Genomic DNA, 21,136 nt, shown 5'->3' on the forward strand with positions numbered 1-21,136 from the left:
CACGGTGTAACATGCCAATAAAAACAAAATCTACACTCACCAAGCAAGACAGCTACTCGTTAGTTCTGGTCCAAATTTAAAGACATGGCTTCTGGAAACAGGAACTTGAAGGAAAGCTTCAATTTCTTTTCTGCTCTCTCAAAATCAATTATTTATAGTCTTACCAACTGTGGAAAAAAAAGCTGAAACAAGCACATCTCCAGTTGCAAAGCCAGACAACACAAAAAGCATTCAACCAGATTTCATATTTTAAAGCCAATTTCACAGCTTTTTGCTGTCCGGCCAATGATTGCTCTATGTCTGAGCACCACAGGAGGAGGTCTCTGCTACCCGCAACCGGGTCAACCTACATTTTGCCTTCAGATTCCGGAGAGCTGCAAAATTCCTTGCCTGAGTGGACATTCCTGGAAACGTCCTATTGATTTTAAACATTTGAAATGTTTACCCTTTTAAATATCTGAAAATGTGACAGAGCACGCTCTTTCCAGTTGTTAATTTAAGGGCTTTGTATACGAACGCTATTTGAATTAAGGTAGACAAAACAGAGGTAAGCTTTATATCCCTATTGTGCCTCCCAAAAATAGCAAAAATATTCTGTCTTCCACAAATTGCTTCAGAAATCCAGATCAAATCTGTCAAAATAGATCCTGCTAGAGAGCAGAGTGGAAGTTGTGACTACTCTTCTTTATTCAACAAGTCCGTGTCCTCAATACCTTCAAGTACACAACAGGTCTTACCCTCCAGGGACTCTGTTTCACCCGGCCTCCCCTTCCGAGTCACCGCCCCCCACCCCAAGCTATGCAATGTTTTGGGGCAGAATCCTCTTAGATCTTGACCACTTAATTTTTCTGAGCTTAAGCAGAGTCTAAACCTCAATGAGTCATTGTCCAACCCCGAAGCTGGAGTCCCTCCATATGCCTCAAGAGGTAAAACTGCATTACAAAGCGCAGTGTAAAATAAAGGTGTCTGAATTAGCTTTAAATGGGCTAAAGAGGGAAATAAAGAGGGGAAAAATAAACCAGACTGGAAACCAAAATATCCCTGCTGAACTTTTGATTTCATTACTCGCTTTACAACCTGAGGCACCATTCCCTCGATTTTTTTTTTTCTTCTATAAGATCTGACTAGTAACCATAGCCACGACCAACAAAAAAGTGACTCAAAAACAATGAGTCAAAAGTTTTATGCGAGATCACAAGCACAGCACTGAGGAAGAGAGCCCTAGTTAATTTAAGCTCTAGCCAAACACGTTATTTTTGAAATGTGTGCAACGTTCATTTCTGACTTAAGATCCTGGATGCCAGACACCGGCCCAGGACTGAATTACAAACCCATGAAAATAGAGTTTATAATGGAAATGCTGACAGACTCGCAGCTACAGCTACACTAGTGGGAACCACTGTAATAAAATGAATGCAATCACTCACCTCGTTTTACCAGATTTTATTGCTGTAGAGAAAATTAAGAAACTTAACATCTTGCTCTCTCTGCTAAATTGCTTTTTCTTCCCCAGACTTTTTGGTGTGCCCTTTGCGATACCACTTACTTGTAAACATCCTCATTTTTGTCTGTGTATTAACACACACGCATTTAGAGGCTTAAATTAGGATTTTTCTCTCTATAGTGTTTAACTTCCTATCTGGCCACTTTATTCTGAATCTTATTCACATTAAAGCAGGGCTATTATGCAAGGCACAAAAGTTCAATTTGAGTAAAATCTGGGCAGGATTTTCTTTTTTGCATGAAAACAACAGCATAATAAATGCTAATCATTATAATCTTTTCAAAGTGAAAGCTTTTCAAGAGTATTTTTGCATTTACGAATATAAAACATTCTTCCAATTTACATTCTAAAGGTTTGCGTAGACTCCAAGACTAGAGATGGAAGAGACCTATATGTCATCCCTTCAATCCCTTGTCAGTGCTGGATTCTATCATCTACTGGTAAACATGGAATAAGAAGGTTTAAGAATTACACATTTTAGCTTGTAAACCCGTAATCATCCTACATCAAATCACCGCATGCAGAGAAAATCTGGAAACCTGCGTTTCTGTACCGCTGCGCATCAATCAAGTCCCAAACAAGAGCATGCATCAACCCCTCTTGGTTGGCACTCCTCTGCCAACTAGGGTGGAGAAACCTGACCCCTTTTAATTAAATTGCTTGGATGAAGTGTTTTATGAAACTTGAAGATTGGCCCGGCTAATTTAAATCCCTCTCCCCTGTAGTGACACGGTGGCATCACAACTGACCTATTTCCCATTTGCCCAACAGAGGTCATCAAGGACAAATGAGAGGGTTGTAAACAGCTTCTCCGGTCTTCCTAAACATCCCTTCAGACACGAGTAGAGATTTTGAGAAAGCAAGGGTCAAGGAAACAAGAGAGCATCCGAAGTGGTCACAAGATTGTTCCAAGACAAAAAAAGTAAATTAATCTAAAGAAATCCCTAAAGGTGATTTCATCTTCATTACACTTATTAGGGACAAAAGTAAAACCCAGAAATAGGGGACGATCTATTGAAAAAAAGATGCAAAAGCTACCTCGAAAGCCTCGCCATGGTTTGAGTTCTCCCTCATCTCCATGCCATCACGTTTGTTCAACGTTTCATGTTCACTTTTCACGAGCAACTGCTGCAGTTCTACCAGTACAAATGTCAGCATAAACCAAACAAACCACACAGAGACACATTTTTAGATCTGCTGCATTTGACTTCATCTTCAAATGCATTGCACGCTCATCCAAAACAGGGATCAGAAGAATACCGCAGGCAAAGTAGCACACAGACATATAAAGAATATGCTTAGTCAGAACTTGGTCAGCTAAAATAGAAAGAGGACGAGCCAAACCACTCTGCGGGACCCACTTAAGCAAATAAAGTGGTACAGATAACAAAGCTGCCACCAGAAAATGTACTTTAGTACCTAAAATGATACTGCTGAGCATATCCCAAAGCTCTTCCGCTCCGGCTGACCCAGCTCGCTGAACACCTATGACTTTACGCTCCTTGAGATAACCAGAATTCACAGAACCACGCATGTCTCCAGGCACACAAGGAAGCAGCTGACTGACTCCAGCGTGCTCTACAGCCACTTTCATTAAAAGTGCGTAAAAACAGGCCCCTGCAAACTGGCATTTTTGGCTGGACTGTGCGGCAGTTTCACGGGAAGGCTGACAAGTTCTCCTGGAGAATGGACGCGATGGGTTCACACCCCTCCACCGGAGTAGGTTCGAAACGCAAATCTCCCCTTTCATTTGCAAGAACTTCCATAAAACAAACACTACGAAACTATAACAAGAACAATTATTCCACCTATGCCCAAGTACATGGTATTTTAAGTACAGAAGGTAGTTTCCAGCTCTGGAGCCCAGTAAAGGAAGGAGATGAGACTGCAGCCACGTTCCTCCTCGGCAGATGTTGGCATTCAGCACACCAGCTCCTACAAATCTCACTCTTTGGCATTTAATTCTCCCCATTCACTCTAAGTGACACTTAGGATCCAATTCATCATTATAAATGCTATTCAGAGAGCCAGGTCCCTAATGTTCAGGATATGCAGGGTGAGCAATTTAAGTCTAGGTTCACTGGGAACTCCAGGTATTATATCCAACTACATGACACCGCGTTTGAAATGTAAGTATCAAATTATTCTGAACTGCTCACAGTTAAGAAAATAACACATTTCAGCAAACGCAGCCAAAGTATTTCCAAAAAAAAAAGCTCTTTGTTCTCTAATCTTATAAGATAAATCCACCTATAAAATTATTCATTTCTACTGGCTTTACACGAAAGGCTTTTTTCGGGAAAAAAGTACTGACTGTCTATTATCTTTTAGACATGCATGCAAGGTGTCTACATTTTAACCCTGGTAAATAATTATTGCCTGGAAGTTTCAAGAACCTCCCCATAGCATATATTAAAGTATATACAAATGTTCTTCTCTTCTTTCCTCCTACCTTTTGCCGTAATGCAACACTAAGAACACTGCTGTTGGATAAATGCGTAACATCTGAACAACCAACTAAGCATCAAAACCAGTGAATTTAATTGGGAAGATCATAGGATCACTAAGGTTGGGAAAGACCTGTGGGATCATCAAGGCCAACCCCCAACCCAACACCCCCAGGCCCCCTAAACCATGGCCCCAAGGGCCACGGCTGCACGTCCTTTGAACCCCCCCAGGGACGGTGACTCCCCCACCTCTCTGGGCAGCCTGTGCCAGGGCCTGACCGCTCTGGCAGGGAAGACATTTCCCCTCATCTCCAACCTAAACCTCCCCTGACGCAGCTTGAGGCCGTTCCCTCTCACCCTGTCCCTGGTGACTTGGGAGCAGAGACCAGCCCCCCCCTCACTCCAGCCCCTCTCAGGCAGCTGCAGAGAGCGAGAAGGGCTCCCCTCAGCCCCCTCTTCTCCAGGCTAAACCCCCCCAGCTCCCTCAACCTCTCCTCACTAAGATCTGCTCTCCAGACCCTTCACCAGCTTCATTGTAATTATGTATATGTCAATTTAATCAAGTTTATTTAGGCCAGAAAGAGTAAGGAAGAAGGGTCCGAGCAAGCGGTTGAACAGATTAACACGTGTCAGATTATAATTAAAGAAATTACGGTCCCTCTATTTTTCATGCTCATAAGCAGGATTAAATCAGATTCCTTAATTTTACAGGCTGGTTGGACATCAGAAAATTTGTGAGCGTACTGAGATAAAGCCATTGATTGCTCCGCTGTTGATACGAGCATTGTAATACCTGGAGCACTGTACAGAAGGGCAAAAGGACCTCTCCTCCAGCTCTTGGTGCCCACCACCATCTCCCATGGAGGGCCTGATCCTGCCTGCACAGAGAAGGCAAGTCAGGACTACCCACCATGCCATAAGGAGAAAGGCATAAAAGGAGAAAGGCAGATGAGCGTCTCCTTTCCCTCCGAGCTAAGAGACGAGAGCGGCACCCGGCTCCTGCGTGCTGCCAGGGCTCAGCAGACATGCACGGGATGGAGCAACCAGACACAGAGATGCAGAGGTCAGAACTGCCCTAGCTTTGGGCTTTATTTACCTTCACAGCCAGCCAGCAACTAAGCAGGAATTTCAGAGCAGCAAATTTAAATGTCAGCATCTAAATAACAGCAAGCTTTCCTTTTTTTCTTTATTGCCTTTTAAATCTACTCTTTACTTAGTCCAGCTTTACAACTAGGGAAAATATTGGTTAGGGTTGCAAGGTTTGAGCTCCACAGCCCTGCTCAGACCTAGCAGCAGCACAGCCTGGCCTGCTGGCCGGGAGCAGGAGATGTGCCTCAGGCAGGGGATTTGTTCACAGCAGCAAAGCAAAATGCTCCTAAATGAAAACCACCATCTTCAACAGGCTGAACACGAAGCTGACGGTGGTGGGAACTACATGCAGGGAGCCCTCCTTCGCTCGAAGGACTGCCACTGGGAGATAGGCTGAGGGAAGAGAAGAGACTAAAAATAAAGCAGCAAAGAATAGGTTTTCAGCAAATCTCAGACAAGCAACAGGGCCTGGGAAGGTGAGAATCACAAAGGCTTTTCCTCATTAAAATTACTGCATCGTTTATCACCTTTTCTGTCACAGCAGGCTCAAGAACACAAGCAACTTGAAAAGTACTTCTATATGAGGAAAAAAATATTTTAAAATTTCATTTATACCCCAAAAGAAATCAGAAGACAAGCATTTGTTTCCAGGCTTAGACTATCATACCCCAACAGCACCTTCATCCTCCACAATAGACGACAAAGCGATGACATTAAGAAAACTGAAGATTAATTTCCAGACAAAGCATCCTGACAGATCTATTGGACAGTAGGACATAGTCCCAAGGGAGGCCATAGGAGTCTTATCACTTAGGGCTTTTAAAACCAGAATGGAGAGACCAAACAGAAGCCTTTCCTGGAAGGTAAGCTGGCCAGATGATGTACAGGCTGATAGCCATCTCCAGTGCCTATGACCTATCACTCCCCATTATTTTAATTCACTGAAACTGCACGCCCTCGCTACCCAATGCTGCGCCTTTTCCAATCCAATCTCCTCAAGTTCAGTCTAAGTAAATCTCTGCCAGGCACTAAAACTGAAAGCAAAACCTTTTTCCTAAATGAAATTTGCTAATTAAAGCCGCGTTTCTATGCGGCAAGAGGACAAGAAGAGCGGGAATTGAAGTGGCACACGTTCCCACCCAGCATTTCTCAACAGCCCGATACGAGAAGGGAACACAGTGAGGAAATGACAGCGCTTCTCTTGTCACTTTGCACCCAAATAAAAGGAGTGTTGTACAGAGATGCAGGACTCAAACGCTTTATTACTGTGGAATGTCGCTGTCCTACAGGTTGATAAACTCATGAAATTGAAAATGATGAAAGAATCAGAGCTTTGACACAAAGTTCATTATTTCACCTATGGATTTTCAAACTTCCATTCGTACGAGCAAAATAATTTCTGGCTCACTGATGTAAAAGAATTACAGAAATTCCATTTTGATCTGAGCTATTTAGGTGTCATAAGTACCAGCAGTCTTGCCCTTAATTATGAAAAGGCAGGATTGCAAGAGGCAGGTAGTCCCCTTGCAGGGCTGCTAAAATCAGTGCTTTACTGCCGAAGCTTGCAGAAGAGCAGCCAACAGAATGAGCGTTAACAGAATGAACAGGAATAAAGGCACAAACGCACACTCGAGAAACACCAAGCGTGATGGAGTACTGAAAGTCAGCCTTGCTCTTGGAAAAGGTCACATCCAAAACAAAATATAAAGAGTCCTGTCCAAAGATATCTCCTGCTTCAACTGTAAAAGACAGATGGACATCAAGAGAACAAGGTGAAGCAACGACACAATACTATGCAACAGAAAGGAGGATTGCTGCAGAGCTTCAGCATTCGTATGTCTTACGGCAAGGGAGGTTAAAGGAGGACCGCAGCACGTGGATAGACACGAGACACATGCAGTTACAATTTAAGCTTGCGGAAGCAACAGCGCTGTGGTTGTCCGGCCACCTCCTTGGGGCACCGTCCCAGCAGAGCTCTAATCCCGGGCTCCTCAGCATCATAAACTCCTAGAATGCCCTGAGCTGGAAGGGACCCACAAGGACCATCGAGCCCAGCTCCTGTCCCTGCACAGGACACCCCAAATTCACACCGTGTCTCTGAGGGCCTTGGCCAAGTGCTTCTGGAATATCGCCAGGCTGGTGCCATGATGCCTCCCTGGGCAGCCTGTGCCAGGGCTCCACCACCCTCTGGGGGAAGGACCTTTCCCTAATGCCCAGCCTAACCCTCCCCTGGCACATCTCCCTGCCGTTCCCTCGGGGCCTGGCGTTGGTCACCAGAGAGCAGAGACCAGCCCTGCCCCTCCTCCTGCCCTCGGGAGGGAGCTGCAGAGCGCCATGAGGCTGCCCTCGGCCTCCTCTGCTCCAGCTGAACAACCCAAGGGACTCCAGCCGCTCCTCGTACCGTTTCCCCTCTAAACCCTTCCCCAGCCCCGCGGCCTCCTCGGGACTCTCTCCAGTACCTTTATACCCTCAGTGTCCTGCGGTGCCCAACGCTGCCCGCAGCGCTCGGGGTGAGGCCGCCCCAGCGCGGGGCAGAGCGGGACAATCCCCCCCCTCGCCCGGCTGCGATGCAGGGCTCGGTGCCCCCCAGGGCACGGCTGGCCCTCTGGGCTGCCAGGGCACGCTGGGGGCTCGTGTTCAACTTGCCGTTGAACAGAACCCCCAGGTCCCTCTGCAGAGCTGCTGTGTCCCAGCAACACAGCTCGTGGGGAGGAACTGCCAAAGCCAAGAGGAGATAACAATAACCAAAACAGGATGCAAGGTGGTGTCCTGGTTCTGGGAAAGAAATTTAGGACAGGCGGTCAAAAGCACTGCTGAATACCCTTTGCTCTGCTAAAAGTAGGAAATAAGCACATGAAAGAGTAAGTTTGGCTGAAAGCATCTGTTACCCAGCCCTGGGCTTCTGCTCAGTCCTCAGAGGGGAGAAGAGGGGAATTCAGAGCAGAGCCTTGATGGTTATGAATCCAGAAGCACCTTTGCTGGAGTGACAGAATGGGAGCCCGTGCCTGGGTATGCCTCCGCCCACTGCCTCGGGGGTCCCAGATGACTTACAGCATTACTGCAAAGGAAAGGATAGCTTTTTATTTTCGTGTGAAATATAGAGTTAATTATTCCTCCTCCTGACAGGGAGCGTACCCAAGAGCAACATGCATGGATACACGTCAAGAGATGTGGGACTGGAACGGTCCTCGGGAGCCTGCTCCTCCTGAGTCACTCGCTGCAGTAATTTTAAAGTTGACAACAAAAGTAAAATTAAAAGTTGATTAAAGCGTTTCTGTTAATTATTGTGCTGGTATTCAGGTACTTGAATGTAAGGCAGAATATTAGCAGAGACACAAACATGCAGGCATGGCCTACTTCTTCACTATTTTAAAACAAGTGGAACAGTGTGGTGGAGCTATTCCCAGTTCACACTGGCAGGGGGAGCAGGTCAGTCTGCTTAATGGAAAGGTACAGTGCTAGAAAGGGTTCTTTTCGGGGGCGGGGGGGGGCGGGGGGAAGAAACCCAACCCCAAGAAAACAAATGAAGAGCAGGGAGTATGTACAGAGAGTTGAAATAGAGAAACAAGTGAAAGCCAGGATTGTGTGTTAGTTGAACACCAGAGGGGCTGTCACAGGCATGCTTCCCTTTACCCTCATCTCCATGGGTCCCCCAAGCCACTGGATTCTTAGCGCATCTGAAGAGGCTTTACCTCTAATGAATTTTTATAGCAAAATAAAATACCTGTTTAAGTAACTGTAGTATTTTTGTTACCTTTAAATATTAAGTAGGATGTGTAAAGTGAACGTTATGCAAAATATTGAATTAGTTGTACTGTATCAAGACTACACTATACCCAAACAATAGCCAATATAAGACACTGTCTTCTCTACTTCTTGCCATTTGGGCCCCCTTCCTATCCGATTCTTCACCCAACAGGCTCCAAATACCCCAAAAGCTTCTTTATTCCTTCTACCCATTCAGAATGGGGAATTTAGTATTGCCAGTGATGGGACAGAAGGTGGCTGCCACACCTCTTAGCACTAGAAGTCAGTAGATACATAGCAAAGAAGCTGCTAATTCTCTTTACCACTACTTGGTGCTTAGTGGTAACTGATTACGAAGAACAGCCAGTCACCAAAAGGAGCCAGTTACTTATTCCTGAATTTTCACTGGAGTGGATATTCAAGATCCAAGCATTCCGATATTCAATGGTCATTTAAGTATCAAAGTAACACAGGCACAAGCATCTTGCCTTCTTCCATAAGTTAAAGTTGCTCCCAAGGAACTAAAACCATCACCTAGAGCTCTTGTGTCCATCACCTCTTGTGACGACAGACCCCATCGTAGCTTACCGGGGCAAAGTAGAGCAACCTGCAGCAGCTCCATGCACCAAGCGCCTCAAGGAGCCATTTAACTTCCACAAGACTCAAGTTGAGACAAGTGTGCAGAGGAATTAAGGATGTAACTCAAAGCCTGTTGCACACAAGTGGCCATAGAAAACAGAAACCTTTCCCAACGCTTTTCGCCTTATATAGTCAAAGCAACAACCCTGAACAATGTTGAAAATTACCATTTAAGGGAAAAAACAAATGTATTGGTGAATGCATCAAAAGGACAACTACCTTACTAGACAGGCTTGGCTTTTTCTTTGGGGTTTTTTTGGTTGCCTATCTCCCATTAACAACAGAAAAAATAGGTGCAGCTTATGCACAAGACAGCAGGAAAAAAATTGGGACCAAAAGAGCGGCATGTAAAAAGTCAAAGATTTACCTGATTTCCTGATATTTCCTTTCACATTTCAGATCTGGTTTTGAATACAAACGCGCTAATGAGCTTTAATAGCATGACATAGCATACATTTGTGCCTGAGCGATGCTTGTGGATCTTACAAATACAACAAAGGAACATTAAGCAGCGATAGCACGGGGCGAGTGCTCGGGAATCGTCCGTTCCATTAAGTAAAAATACTATTAAGCACTATAGGTCATCAGCTGATGTAAAAAGCGATCCCACAGGCATATATTATGGCATGTAGCAAAAAGAAAAGACTAAAAAATAAATCAGCTAGCTAGTTCTTAAACATTGAACTTAACCAGTTCCAGATCGAGTCCTAAGCAACGCTCTACGTGCTACAACACCCTGAGCACGCTGTGTATCTTCATATAAAATAGAAACGTGAAGAAGCATATTAGAAGAAAACCTGTTGGCCAAAAGTTCATAAAAATCCATCTATTTTGCTGAATTCACTGTCAAGGGGTGATACTTTTAATCTAGGTTTTCCAGCTATAATATCTGTTCTGCAGAGCTATTAAGACTTGCTTTTTTATATTTATTTTGCCATTTATCAAGAAAATCAATTTCTGGAGCTCTAAAATGAGTTTGGGAGAAAAGTGGCATTTGGTTGAGTTTTGTTCACTAGTTCTGTTATGGCTTACGAGTTCACATTAAATAGCCTAAAATCTCCTGCGATGAGAAATAAAAAAAAATAGGAAAAAAAGGATTAAGTCAGTACTGGCTAATTTTAGCTGTTATAAATCAGGTTATACTTCCCAAAAGATTAATTTCTGAAAGTAATTTTCTTCGTTTAGAAAAAAGGAAAGTGACTGCCATAGATCCAGGGAATGGGAAATAAATCAGACTACACTTTGCTTAATCTGTCCAATTCAGTATTTCCTAAATTTTGGTATAGCAGGTTTCTCGTGTTCATCCCATGGTTGCTTACAAGTGATACTTCCTTGGGTCACTTTAAATAACTCAATTTTATCCTTAGTTGATTAAAATCCAAAAATACTGGTAGGCAATAGTATCTAATATTGTAGTTCATAATCTTGTAGCCATTCTACATGCACTTCAACAGATACTTTAATATTATAAGTGAATTGATAAGAGTCTAAGAATAATTTAGTGTTAGAACTTCATTGTTTTCTTAAGTGGGGCTTAAAATTTCCTCATATCCGCACGATTTTAACCTTGGGTTCAACAGCTGTCCTAGCAGCTAGCCTTCTGTTACCTGACATCTGGCAGCTCTGCTACAGGAACAGCGATACAGCACCAGGCACAGCCACAATAAATACAGGGCTGTAATTTTGAAATCCAGTGGCCCTACCTCTTTGGAAACGGCTGGTGTTGTCTTTAGACAAGTACACAGCAAAGTTTTGATTCTCACCAGCACAATTATAAAACACCCCTTGGATTTTTTTCTTTTTTCTAATAGCAGTGAAGCAACCTGATAAAACACCATGACATGAGGGTCAATCTTATGTTCAAAGCTGAGGGACACACTGACAGTGTCAAACACTACCTAAAAAAATATATTTTTAAATCATTTAAAGCTCTTGAAGAAATAAGTTGCTGTTTGGTTGACATTTACTTTGGGAGCATATGAGTTGATTTCCAGCTGAATGAGAAATACAAATGTATTTTCACAGAATCCCAGACTGGTGGGGGCTGGAAGGGCCCTCTGGAGCTCACCCCATCCCACCCCTGCTGGAGCAGGCACCCCCAGAGCAGGGGCACAGGGCCGCGTCCAGGCGGGGGGTGAATGTCTCCAGGGAAGGGACCCCACAGCCTCTCTGGGCAGCCTGTGCCCCTGCTCTGGCACCCGCACAGCAAAGGGGTTTCTCCTCACATTCAGGGGGAACTTCCCGTGTTCCAGCTTGTGCCCGTGGCCCCTTGGCCTGGCGTTGGGCACCACTGAAAAGAGCCCGGCCCCATCCTCCTGACACCCACCCTTCAGATATTTATAGGCACCGATGAGATCCCCCCTCAGGCTTCTCTTCTCCAGGCTGAACAAGCCCAGGTCTCTCAGCCTTTCCTCCCCAGGGAGATGCTCCAGCCCCTGATCCCCTTGGCAGCTCTGCGCTGGCCTTGCTCCAGCAGTTCCCTGCCCTTCTTGCACTGGGGGGCCCAGACCTGGCCGCAGCCCCCCAGATGTGGCCTCACTGGGGCAGAGCAGAGGGGGAGGAGAACCTCCCTCGCCCTGCTGGCCACACGCCTTTCCATGCCCCCCAGGGCACCGCTGGCCCCCTTGGCCCCAAGGGCCCGGGGCTGGCTCAGGGTCACCTCGCTGCCCCCCAGCACCCCCAGGGCCTCTCAGCAGAGCCGCTCCCCAGCAGGGCCCCCCCAGCCTGTGCTGGTGCGGGGGGCTGTTCCTCCCCAGGGGCAGGACCTGGCACTGGCTCTGGCTGAATCCCATGAGGCTCCCCTGGGCCCAGCTCTCCAGCCTGGCCAGGGCTCGCTGGGCGGCAGCACGGCCTCTGGTGCATCAGCCGCTCCTCCCCGCTCGGGATCGCCAGCGAACTTGCTGAGGGGTCGCTCTGTCCCATCATCCAGGTCACTGATGAATATGTTGGACAGGGCTGGACCCAGCACAGACCCCTGGGGAACACCACTAGTGACAGGCCTTAATCCAGACACTGCCCCGTTGATCACGACCCTCTGAGTTCTGTTGTTGAGACAGTTCTCTGTCCACGTCACTGTTCTCTCATCCAACCCACACTTCCTTAGCTTGCCTGTGAGGATGCCATAGGAGACAGTGTCGAATGCCTTACTGAAGTCAAGATAGACAACATCCACTGCTCTCCCTTCATCGACCCAGACAGTCACACCATCCTAGAAGGCTATCAGGTTGGCCAAGCATGATCTTCCCCTGATGAATCCATGTTGGCTGTTTCTGATAACCTTCTTATCCTCTAAATTTTTATTCTGTGGTACTTGCTCACTACATATGGGTCATTCCCAGATAAACGTGGTTGCAACACCAGTTTGAGAGGTCCCCTCTTTTTTCTTCCCTGAATACTCACCTCCAGAACTACATTTCTCAAAAAAAAAGATAAAACAAACCACCCAGAGAGTTCCTTCTGCAATAAAGGAGAAGTCTAGTGGGACTACACATAAGGTGCCACCTTGTGATACCTGCCATATCACAATATTTATAGTCTTTCAAGAGCTCAAACAGCAACACTGGCCAGCTCCACTTCTCCAGTGGCTTCATCAGACAGGAAAATTTTCACCTTCTTTGACAAAGTACATCTCAACGGTTCTTATTCTTAACAGGCTCTTCAGCCTACAACAAACCTATATATTCGGTTTGAAACACTGAAGGTGTGTCTTCCACTTAGTTTCAAGCAAGATTAAACTTCCCTACAAGCCCTTTCCAGGACACTCCACATTTGCTTTTTATCATCTTTAAACAGCAGAATGATGGTGTCTTATCAAAGGGTCACCAGCTAGGTGGTTATTTGTTGGGGGTTTCCCCCCCAAGAAACCTCTGATTTCAGGTGGGACTGAACCAGTGGCAATGTACAAGTACAAAAAATGTAATGCTGGAAATCTATATGGGTTAAGGAAAACAAATTTCTTGAAGAAAAATGCTAATTAAAAGGCACTGAAATGTACAAATGCTGCACTCGTGACTTCTAGAACTTTGAATCATAGAATTGTGGAATGGTTTGGGTTAGAAAGGACCGTTAAAGGTCATCTAGTCCAACCCCCAGGCATAGAGAGCAGAAACAAATGTATTAACGCACAGCCCCCACTAGCAACTGAGAATATTCAGGTCACCTAGATGGATATACACTGTTCCTATAGTCTCTGGGCATCCGCTATCGGGGATTAGCAAAGCCAGGACATTGGTCTAAATGGGTCTATAGCTCTGATGTAGATTATCCATTGTTTGGTTTGGGTTTTCTTTACAAGGAGAAGTTGTTTTAAATAATTTTCAGCATAAAACATTTATTAGTTATAAATCATCATGACCACACCCACAAAAATATCCCTATCTCATCACCAAGGAGGTGGATGCTGAAGTGCAGGAATTTCCCTATAAAGCAGCCTTGGATTCTGCTTTTTATCATCCTTTGAAAGACCAATGCTTCAGATGAACAGTAAAGCCAGAACCTTCAAAGGACTGATCCTGCAACAGTCTATAAATAGAGACATAAGGCAGGGTAGCATGGTTTGTGCCTGAAATCCTACCAACTACCAGAAATACCAATAATTAGTAGTCTGTTAAATCGGGAGATTTAATAAGATGCCAGAGGAGGAAGCAGCTCTTAGTTTCTCTCCAGCACTCTCATTTCCATTTCACCCTGGAACACTTTTACAACTGGAGCACGTCAGGGCCGTAAGGATCCTCCAGAAATTTAGAGACTGTGTGTTTTCCCCATACATGGCAGGCTTCGCGCATAAAATTCGACCGACTAAAAACAGTTTTCACTTCTTACATTCTCTTTATTGAAAGCACTTTAAGCCATGAAAGTATAAGGGGAAGGGCTTTAAAAGGGCGATATACTTTCAGTACCCCTGAGCAGTCTGTTCCACGCGGAGTTGACTGGTACCTTTTAGCGGTGACTGCTTTATTGACTGTTAATGCTTTAAAAAGTGTGGTGAAATCACATTCAGAGACTTTACTGCAAGAAAGATATACGCTCCGTATGCATACCACCGGCTTGGCAATTTTAACCTCTGAAGACATAAATGTTGATGTATTCTATGTTGCCAAATAGCACAGTAAGTACTTAAAATGCTGTGAACAGACCTATAGTTTAAAAGTGACACTACCCAAGATTAGATTGTAATTCAGCGAATGAATCTCTTCCTAAAACCTGCCTGAAATATTAAAGCTCATGATCCTCCCGTGAAAAGCTTACAAGAATGAAATCTCGCACAGAAACGGGAGACTAAGTGAAATGAGGATATGGACTGTTGACATGAACACAATCTTCCACTCATCAGGACAGTGCAATCATCATCTCCTTCGGGTGAAAGCATCAGGCTGTCCAGAAAAGTCTGTTCAGCAGCGATACCTTGTACATCATATGATGGATCAGAAAGAGTCCATTTTCAAGTGTTATTATCCTACGCATAGCTCTATCCTACCCCAATCCTTGTCTCTGTAAAAGGAGGCTTTTCTGAACTAGGAAGTTTATTTGCTTTGCCAAGCAATGATTAACACAACATACTGGAGCGCGAGACCTTCATTTCTCCTCTTGCCCTCTTTCCCTTTCTCTGTCATGTTTCCATCTGCCAGTGCCTTAAGTCAATGATGTTCTGCCAACATTACACACTGATTCTCTCAAAAAAAACCACACAAATTCCGCTCACTCAGGAATACACGTCCTTCAGAGAGCAAAATACCATTTCTGCTTGAAGAACTTGGTGCCAATTTTAAGCGCCGGACACTTTATATTCCACCTTATTATAGGAACCATTTTCATACAATCAGGAAAACAAGAGTCAGAATCGCCAAGGTTGGAAGGCCCCCGCAGAGATTGCCAAAGTCCAGCACCCTGCAGAAAGCAGGGGCAGCTGCCAGCACCTTGTGCTGGGTTATGTCCACCTGGGTCTTGAGTATCTCCAAGACCAAGACTCCACAGCATGTCTGGGCATCCCATTTCACTGCGCCGTCGCCCTTGTAGGAAAAATACTCCTGTTTAAACAAATCTCCGGTATTTTGGTCTGTGTGCATTGCCTCTTGTCCTTTCCCCTGTCTTTCCAATTAAGAAATCTTTATCAGCTCTTCCCGTTTTGGCCAAATTGTTCTTGAACAGAGAAAGTCCTCCCCCTCCCACCGTCTCTGCAGGGATATGAGATCAGGATCTACCATGCAAAGCTCAGCTCTCCTATGAAAAGCTCAAAATTACAGAGCTGGGCACAGCACAACAGGGAACACTCCCATATGTGCATTCACTTAAAGAATAATTGGCGTGATTTTATTAGTTAGCGGTTGCCAACAACCAAGATCAAGGCCAAATAACAACTTGAACTGGCAAAAAGCCCTACCTGGAAAAGTGTGGCTCTGCAGGCTCCCTCCGAGTGTGCCTTGATAACAGAATGCCCGATTTCTCTGCATCTGTGGGGCTCTCTCCATCACTTTGGGTAGGAATCATAGGACAGGGGTACATACAGTGCTGAGGATTTATGGGTAAATGACTTCATGTCATGAATCATGAGTTTCCAGTGAATCTCACCTCAGATTCAGACAGAAAAGCGGTGAGTAGAGGTAGATCAGGAAAGAGCCGAGGCTCTCATTCCCTGATTTGATTGGGTACCATGAGAAAACATGCCTTTTCTAACTGGTGGAGAAATTTTGGAGGAGGAGAAGTGATCTTCAGTCTAAGGGACCTTAAGACTGGAAAAGGCACCAGGTTCATGGGGGGACGCTGGAGAGACCAGCTGAGGAGAGAGCTGCCTGCGCTCCCTCCCAGTACAACTGGTGAGAGCTTAGGAAGACACACGATGGCAAAAAGTTGTAGAGTTCCTGGACTGAACCGGACTGAACTTCAGCCTTAACATCCCCAGGTTGATTAAAATGGGGCAGGACATCAAGACTAAGTAACGCATAGCCTGGATGCCCAGAGCCCTGGAGAAGCGAGCATCCCCCCTGACAGGCTAAGTGAGCACAGCAAGGGAAGACGGAAAGCCTTGATTCAGCCTGCCTTTTTAACTTTTCCTCATGGAAACACAAGGTGCTCCTTCACATAACCAATGCACCTGAACAATCTCATAGCTTGCCTGGGCACTAAGGCCTTTAAGTGTCAATTTTCTCCGCAGCATAAAAGCATTTTCTCCTCTTTTCCCATGGTTACTAAGTTAGCACCAGCGGAGAGCTGCTCAACCCTTGTCAAAGCGAGGCAACCAGGCCATTCTTTAACAAGTCTAAGTTAAAGCAATCAGCAATACACAGTAGCTCCATCTATACAGAAACATACAGAGAGAACAGAAAAAAATCATCCCCTTAGAATTGGCCAAATCCTTAAATAATGATAATAAAAGAAAATTATTCTGTACTCTAGCACATTCTCATTGGTGTTAGTTACCAAGTGATTTGGGGTTTCTTTGTACCTTTTATTTGAAGGTTTTCCAAATATTTTTCTCCCCAATAATCAGATGATTAAGGACTCACTACACCCTCTTACAAACTGATGAAGAGGCAAAAAGACCACTTTAAAACTTCAGAGAGACATCTTTTACGAAGGTCTTTGCTAAGTCAATGCAGAGCCATAAGCATACTCAGATGCCTGGTAACAGCCTCTGTTCCTTCTTCCGTGTACCTACACGCGTGCTTTAAAGGAAATACAAAGAGGCTGCCAATTCCAGTAAGCTGCATAATGAGCTCTTGTTTATGAAAGACTTCCTAAACCATAAAAATTTGTACATTCAGTGCCCTACAGAAGTTTGACTTTTTTTTTTGTGATCCTCGATTCATCAGAGTAGTAGTTAGATTTCCAACTTCAAAGCTTCATCTATTTTGAAGACAATAAATAGACAGCAAATAACTCACAGCAGCAAAGAGGTGATTAGACATATTTAAATGAGAATAATACCTTGTCACAAATTACTGTCACAGAAGTGCTGTATCTAGCTTTTTCCCCCCTCTTCAGAGGAAGTAAAACAAAACCCAGAGTATGTGTTTTACTCTTATTTTTGTAGAGCACCAGCTTCTCAGAAACAGTTTTTCCAGCAATCCAAAAGGTACGAATGTTTCTACCTACCTGCTACCATGACCTTAGCTGTCCGACTGATGATCGCTCCAATACCTTCTAGAGATGCTTCGCACTGGTAGAGCCCTTCATCTGGCTTGTGGTGCCTGGAGTGGACTATGTTCTGTATCAAGAGCGATCCGTTGGCCAGCTGCTGCCTCCTTTCATCTACTGCCAGGTTTAAGAAGACCGCATCTTTCTTCCATTTAATAATGGGGGCTCCTTGATCTGAATCTGCTACGCAGTTCAACAGCACGTTGCTCCCACGCATGGTGACGGCATCTGAAGGCTCGGTCAAGAACCTCAATGATGTAAAAGTCTTTATCTGCGAACCTGAAACAGTAAAACCATAACAGACATGGGATAAATACAGGTTATGTGTTTCTATGGAGAAACATGCTGTATTAGATATTAAAACTCAATATAGGCAATGCCCAGAAGCACCGTAGAAATGACTGGCAAGTATTGCAAGAAATTAAGCTATGCTTCCCTCCGAATTGTTGAGATGCACAAAAAAACCCCAAGCTTAAGTTGTATTTTGTCCCATCACTACAAAAGGTGTAGATAAATAGATCTTTTACATGTAAAACATGGTGATAAAGCAAAGCTAAAAATCAGTACAACCAAATACAGCTGAGTTGGAGATTAGCATAAAACCACCACAGCCCCTGAGGTTTATTTGGGGAATTTAATCGCTTACAGGACCTACTCCGGCCACATGCCCCGAGATGCACTTCAGTGTGACAGGCACAAAAATAACATCAGGCCTCACTTTGCTGTTAGCGAACAAGCGGGAGGGAACCATGCCCGAGCACAGCCTGACCATCTGTCAGAAATAGCGCCAAAGCTTCAAACCTGGTGGACCTTCTTCCACCTCACCAGAACAACGTTCTCACTACCAACTAGTCTGGCCAATGCTCCCCAGTAGGCAGCAAGAGAAAAAACCACGCGAGCACATCCGTTGTATGGAGGAGAGGCGGGGAGGAGCTGGGAGCGCCAACTCTGCAAGCCGCACGCCGTCCCTCCCACGGCACCGAAGATTTCCACCTGCTGCAAGAATGCAGAAGCCAAATTCTTACGCGCCACGTCGGTAACAGGACACCAAGCAACTTTGCACAGTTAAGAGATAAATCAGGCTGTAAAGGCAGAGGGAGACGCTCTCGGAGAAGAGCTACAATACAGCGTCGGCAGAAGAGTAGTAAAGAATCATTCAAATGCTTAAGAACACGTGGATGGAGTTACATCAAAGGGCACAACCCAAAACAACATAAAATGGTCCCCTTTGGCTCTTCAGGGCATGGTTTAGGAGGCCTGGTAGTTGGACTTGATGATCCTGGAGATCTTTTCCAACCCTAATGATTTCGTGATTCTACTGCATCGAGGATTTTCTAATAGTTCATAAATGGTTAAAGCACATACAATTTGTACTTTTTGACAACACAGTCTTCTCAAGTCTCAGTGACCCCATTTGAGTGAGAAACTATCATAGTGGTTTCCACTATATCATCACAGAATCATTAAGGTTAGAAATGACCTCTAGGATCATCAAGTCCAACCCCCAACCCAACACCCCCAGGCCTCCTAAACCATGGCCCCAGGGGCCACGGCTGCACGTCCTTTGACCCCCCCCAGGGACGGTGACTCCCCCACCTCTCTGGGCAGCCTGTGCCAGGGCCTGACCGCTCTGGCAGGGAAGACATTTCCCCTCAGCTCCAACCTAAACCTCCCCTGACGCAGCTTGAGGCCGTTCCCTCTCGTCCTGTCCCTGGTGACTTGGGAGCAGAGACCAGCCCCCCCCCTCACTCCTGCCCCTCTCAGGCAGCTGCAGAGAGCGAGAAGGGCTCCCCTCAGCCCCCTCTTCTCCAGGCTAAACCCCCCCAGCCCCCTCAGCCGCCCCCCAGCACACTTGTGCTCCAGACCCTGCCCCAGCCCCGCTGCCCTTCTCTGGACACACTCAAGCAAAACCCAAGATTTCTGACCCACCGCTGGCTTGCCTACCCCACCCTGTTAAAGGGCAGCACCTCCAATGGCTTCCAGGTTTAGATATAGACCCTCTGGTTCCCAGAAAGACAGGCTGCTCCCCAACCTCTAAACTTCGTGCCAGTGAGCACCACTCTTCAGCCCCCCACTGCACGGGGAACGGAGTTTTGAAACCACAGCATATGAATGCAGAAATTGCATTTTTTTCCTCTTCAGCAAATGAATCCTTTTACCTCATTAAAGCAAGTGAAAACAAAAACTTAAGTAATAGAAAGATATTAAAAAACCTTTTAATCTTAAGGAAAATATTAATTATTTCCATTTTATACCTCAAACCAAAGCTTTCTATGAATATATGCACAACAACCTATAAACACCCACTTAGCATTTTCCTTATAGAAATTTAATTTTATTGTCGAGTACTTAGTTCTATCCATACACTAATTGAAGCAGATAGGTACCAGATTTTCCTTCAAAGCAGATAAATATAAAGTTTTAGCATCAAAAAATAAACAACAAAATTTACAGAAGGAGAAAGCTAGAGTTGGAAGTGTCAATGTGTAGAGTGTTTCAGGCACAACAAGAGCACCATAAGAACTTAGACTAAAACGTGTTGTCCAATAACATCAAGAAGAGTAGTCAAATCCTGATTTTTCATCTAGCCTAACGCTCCGATTTCAGTTACCGGAGGAAGCACATCAGAATTCGGCCCAGAAGCCCCACATTAGCACAGGGCACTTTTGCCATAAAACATGGGTACAGAGGTATATTTATGGCGCCTCAAAGAGTAGTTATTTTAACAACGTGCTGCTTTCCCTTCTCCAAAAGGCAACCGCGTCCAGTTTGTAAATCACAGCTTCTTGTTGGACATTTTATTTGTGTCACCAACACTTCGAACACAGCTTAACCCAGCTGTTTATGACAGCTTGTTAATGATTTTATGCGGCTATTATCACAAGTAAATAATCCACTTATGCAGGAGAAACAGGGTTATGACAGCTTCCAGCACAACACACACAGAAGTTACAGAAGTTAAACAAGGATTAACTTTCTTTTCGTGCAATTACCTTCGCAGTTCGATTGCAATTTCAGCTATTCACATCCTTTGCAAAAGGCATATTGAACCTAAATGGCTTTACTACAAGAAACCTAACAGCTTGAATAACCTGGAAAGCTTTCTGAACACGAGGAAAATTCATATCTTCTTGGAAATATTATTCCTGGAGATAAAAGTAATGGTGACATCTTAAAAATGCAAGAAAACAACCATCTATTTTCAGAAGAGATTACTTGGAAGCATAAGAATGCAGTGGTCGTGTTTTTGTAGTACATAGGTGCTGAAGGAAAAAAAGGAAAGTAACTGAAAAGCTCATTACTACTTATTTGCGTATTTGAACAGCCCAGCTGCAATGTTACACCTGACATCAGGGCAGCCTAGACAGCTGTCTCAATAACGTGTCATCTTAGCACGTCCTCGACTTTCACAAAATTTTCTCTCTAATTTCTACCTCAAGCAGCAAACGCTAAACCTGATTCCTCTAGACCTGGTTATAAGAAGGAACACACCACGCCTAGTACATAAACTTATTTCAGAACCTGAAAAATAATCAAGTAATTTCACAATATAAACAAGGATAAACAAACTCATCCT

At 44.8% G+C, this 21,136-nt stretch overlaps 1 protein-coding gene across 1 annotated transcript in view; it reads right to left on the reverse strand.

The window, feature by feature from the left end:
- Positions 1-21,136, reverse strand: part of DCC (DCC netrin 1 receptor) — a 607,752-nt gene that overhangs the window by 365,877 nt on the left and 220,739 nt on the right. The window contains exon 2 of the mRNA XM_064438237.1: positions 17,518-17,838. Within this exon, the coding sequence (XP_064294307.1) occupies positions 17,518-17,838 (321 nt within the window). The remainder of the gene's footprint in view (positions 1-17,517; positions 17,839-21,136) is intronic.

The sequence above is a fragment of the Phalacrocorax carbo genome, chromosome Z (assembly GCF_963921805.1).
Source record: "Phalacrocorax carbo chromosome Z, bPhaCar2.1, whole genome shotgun sequence".
In the NCBI taxonomy this organism is placed as follows: domain Eukaryota; kingdom Metazoa; phylum Chordata; class Aves; order Suliformes; family Phalacrocoracidae; genus Phalacrocorax; species Phalacrocorax carbo.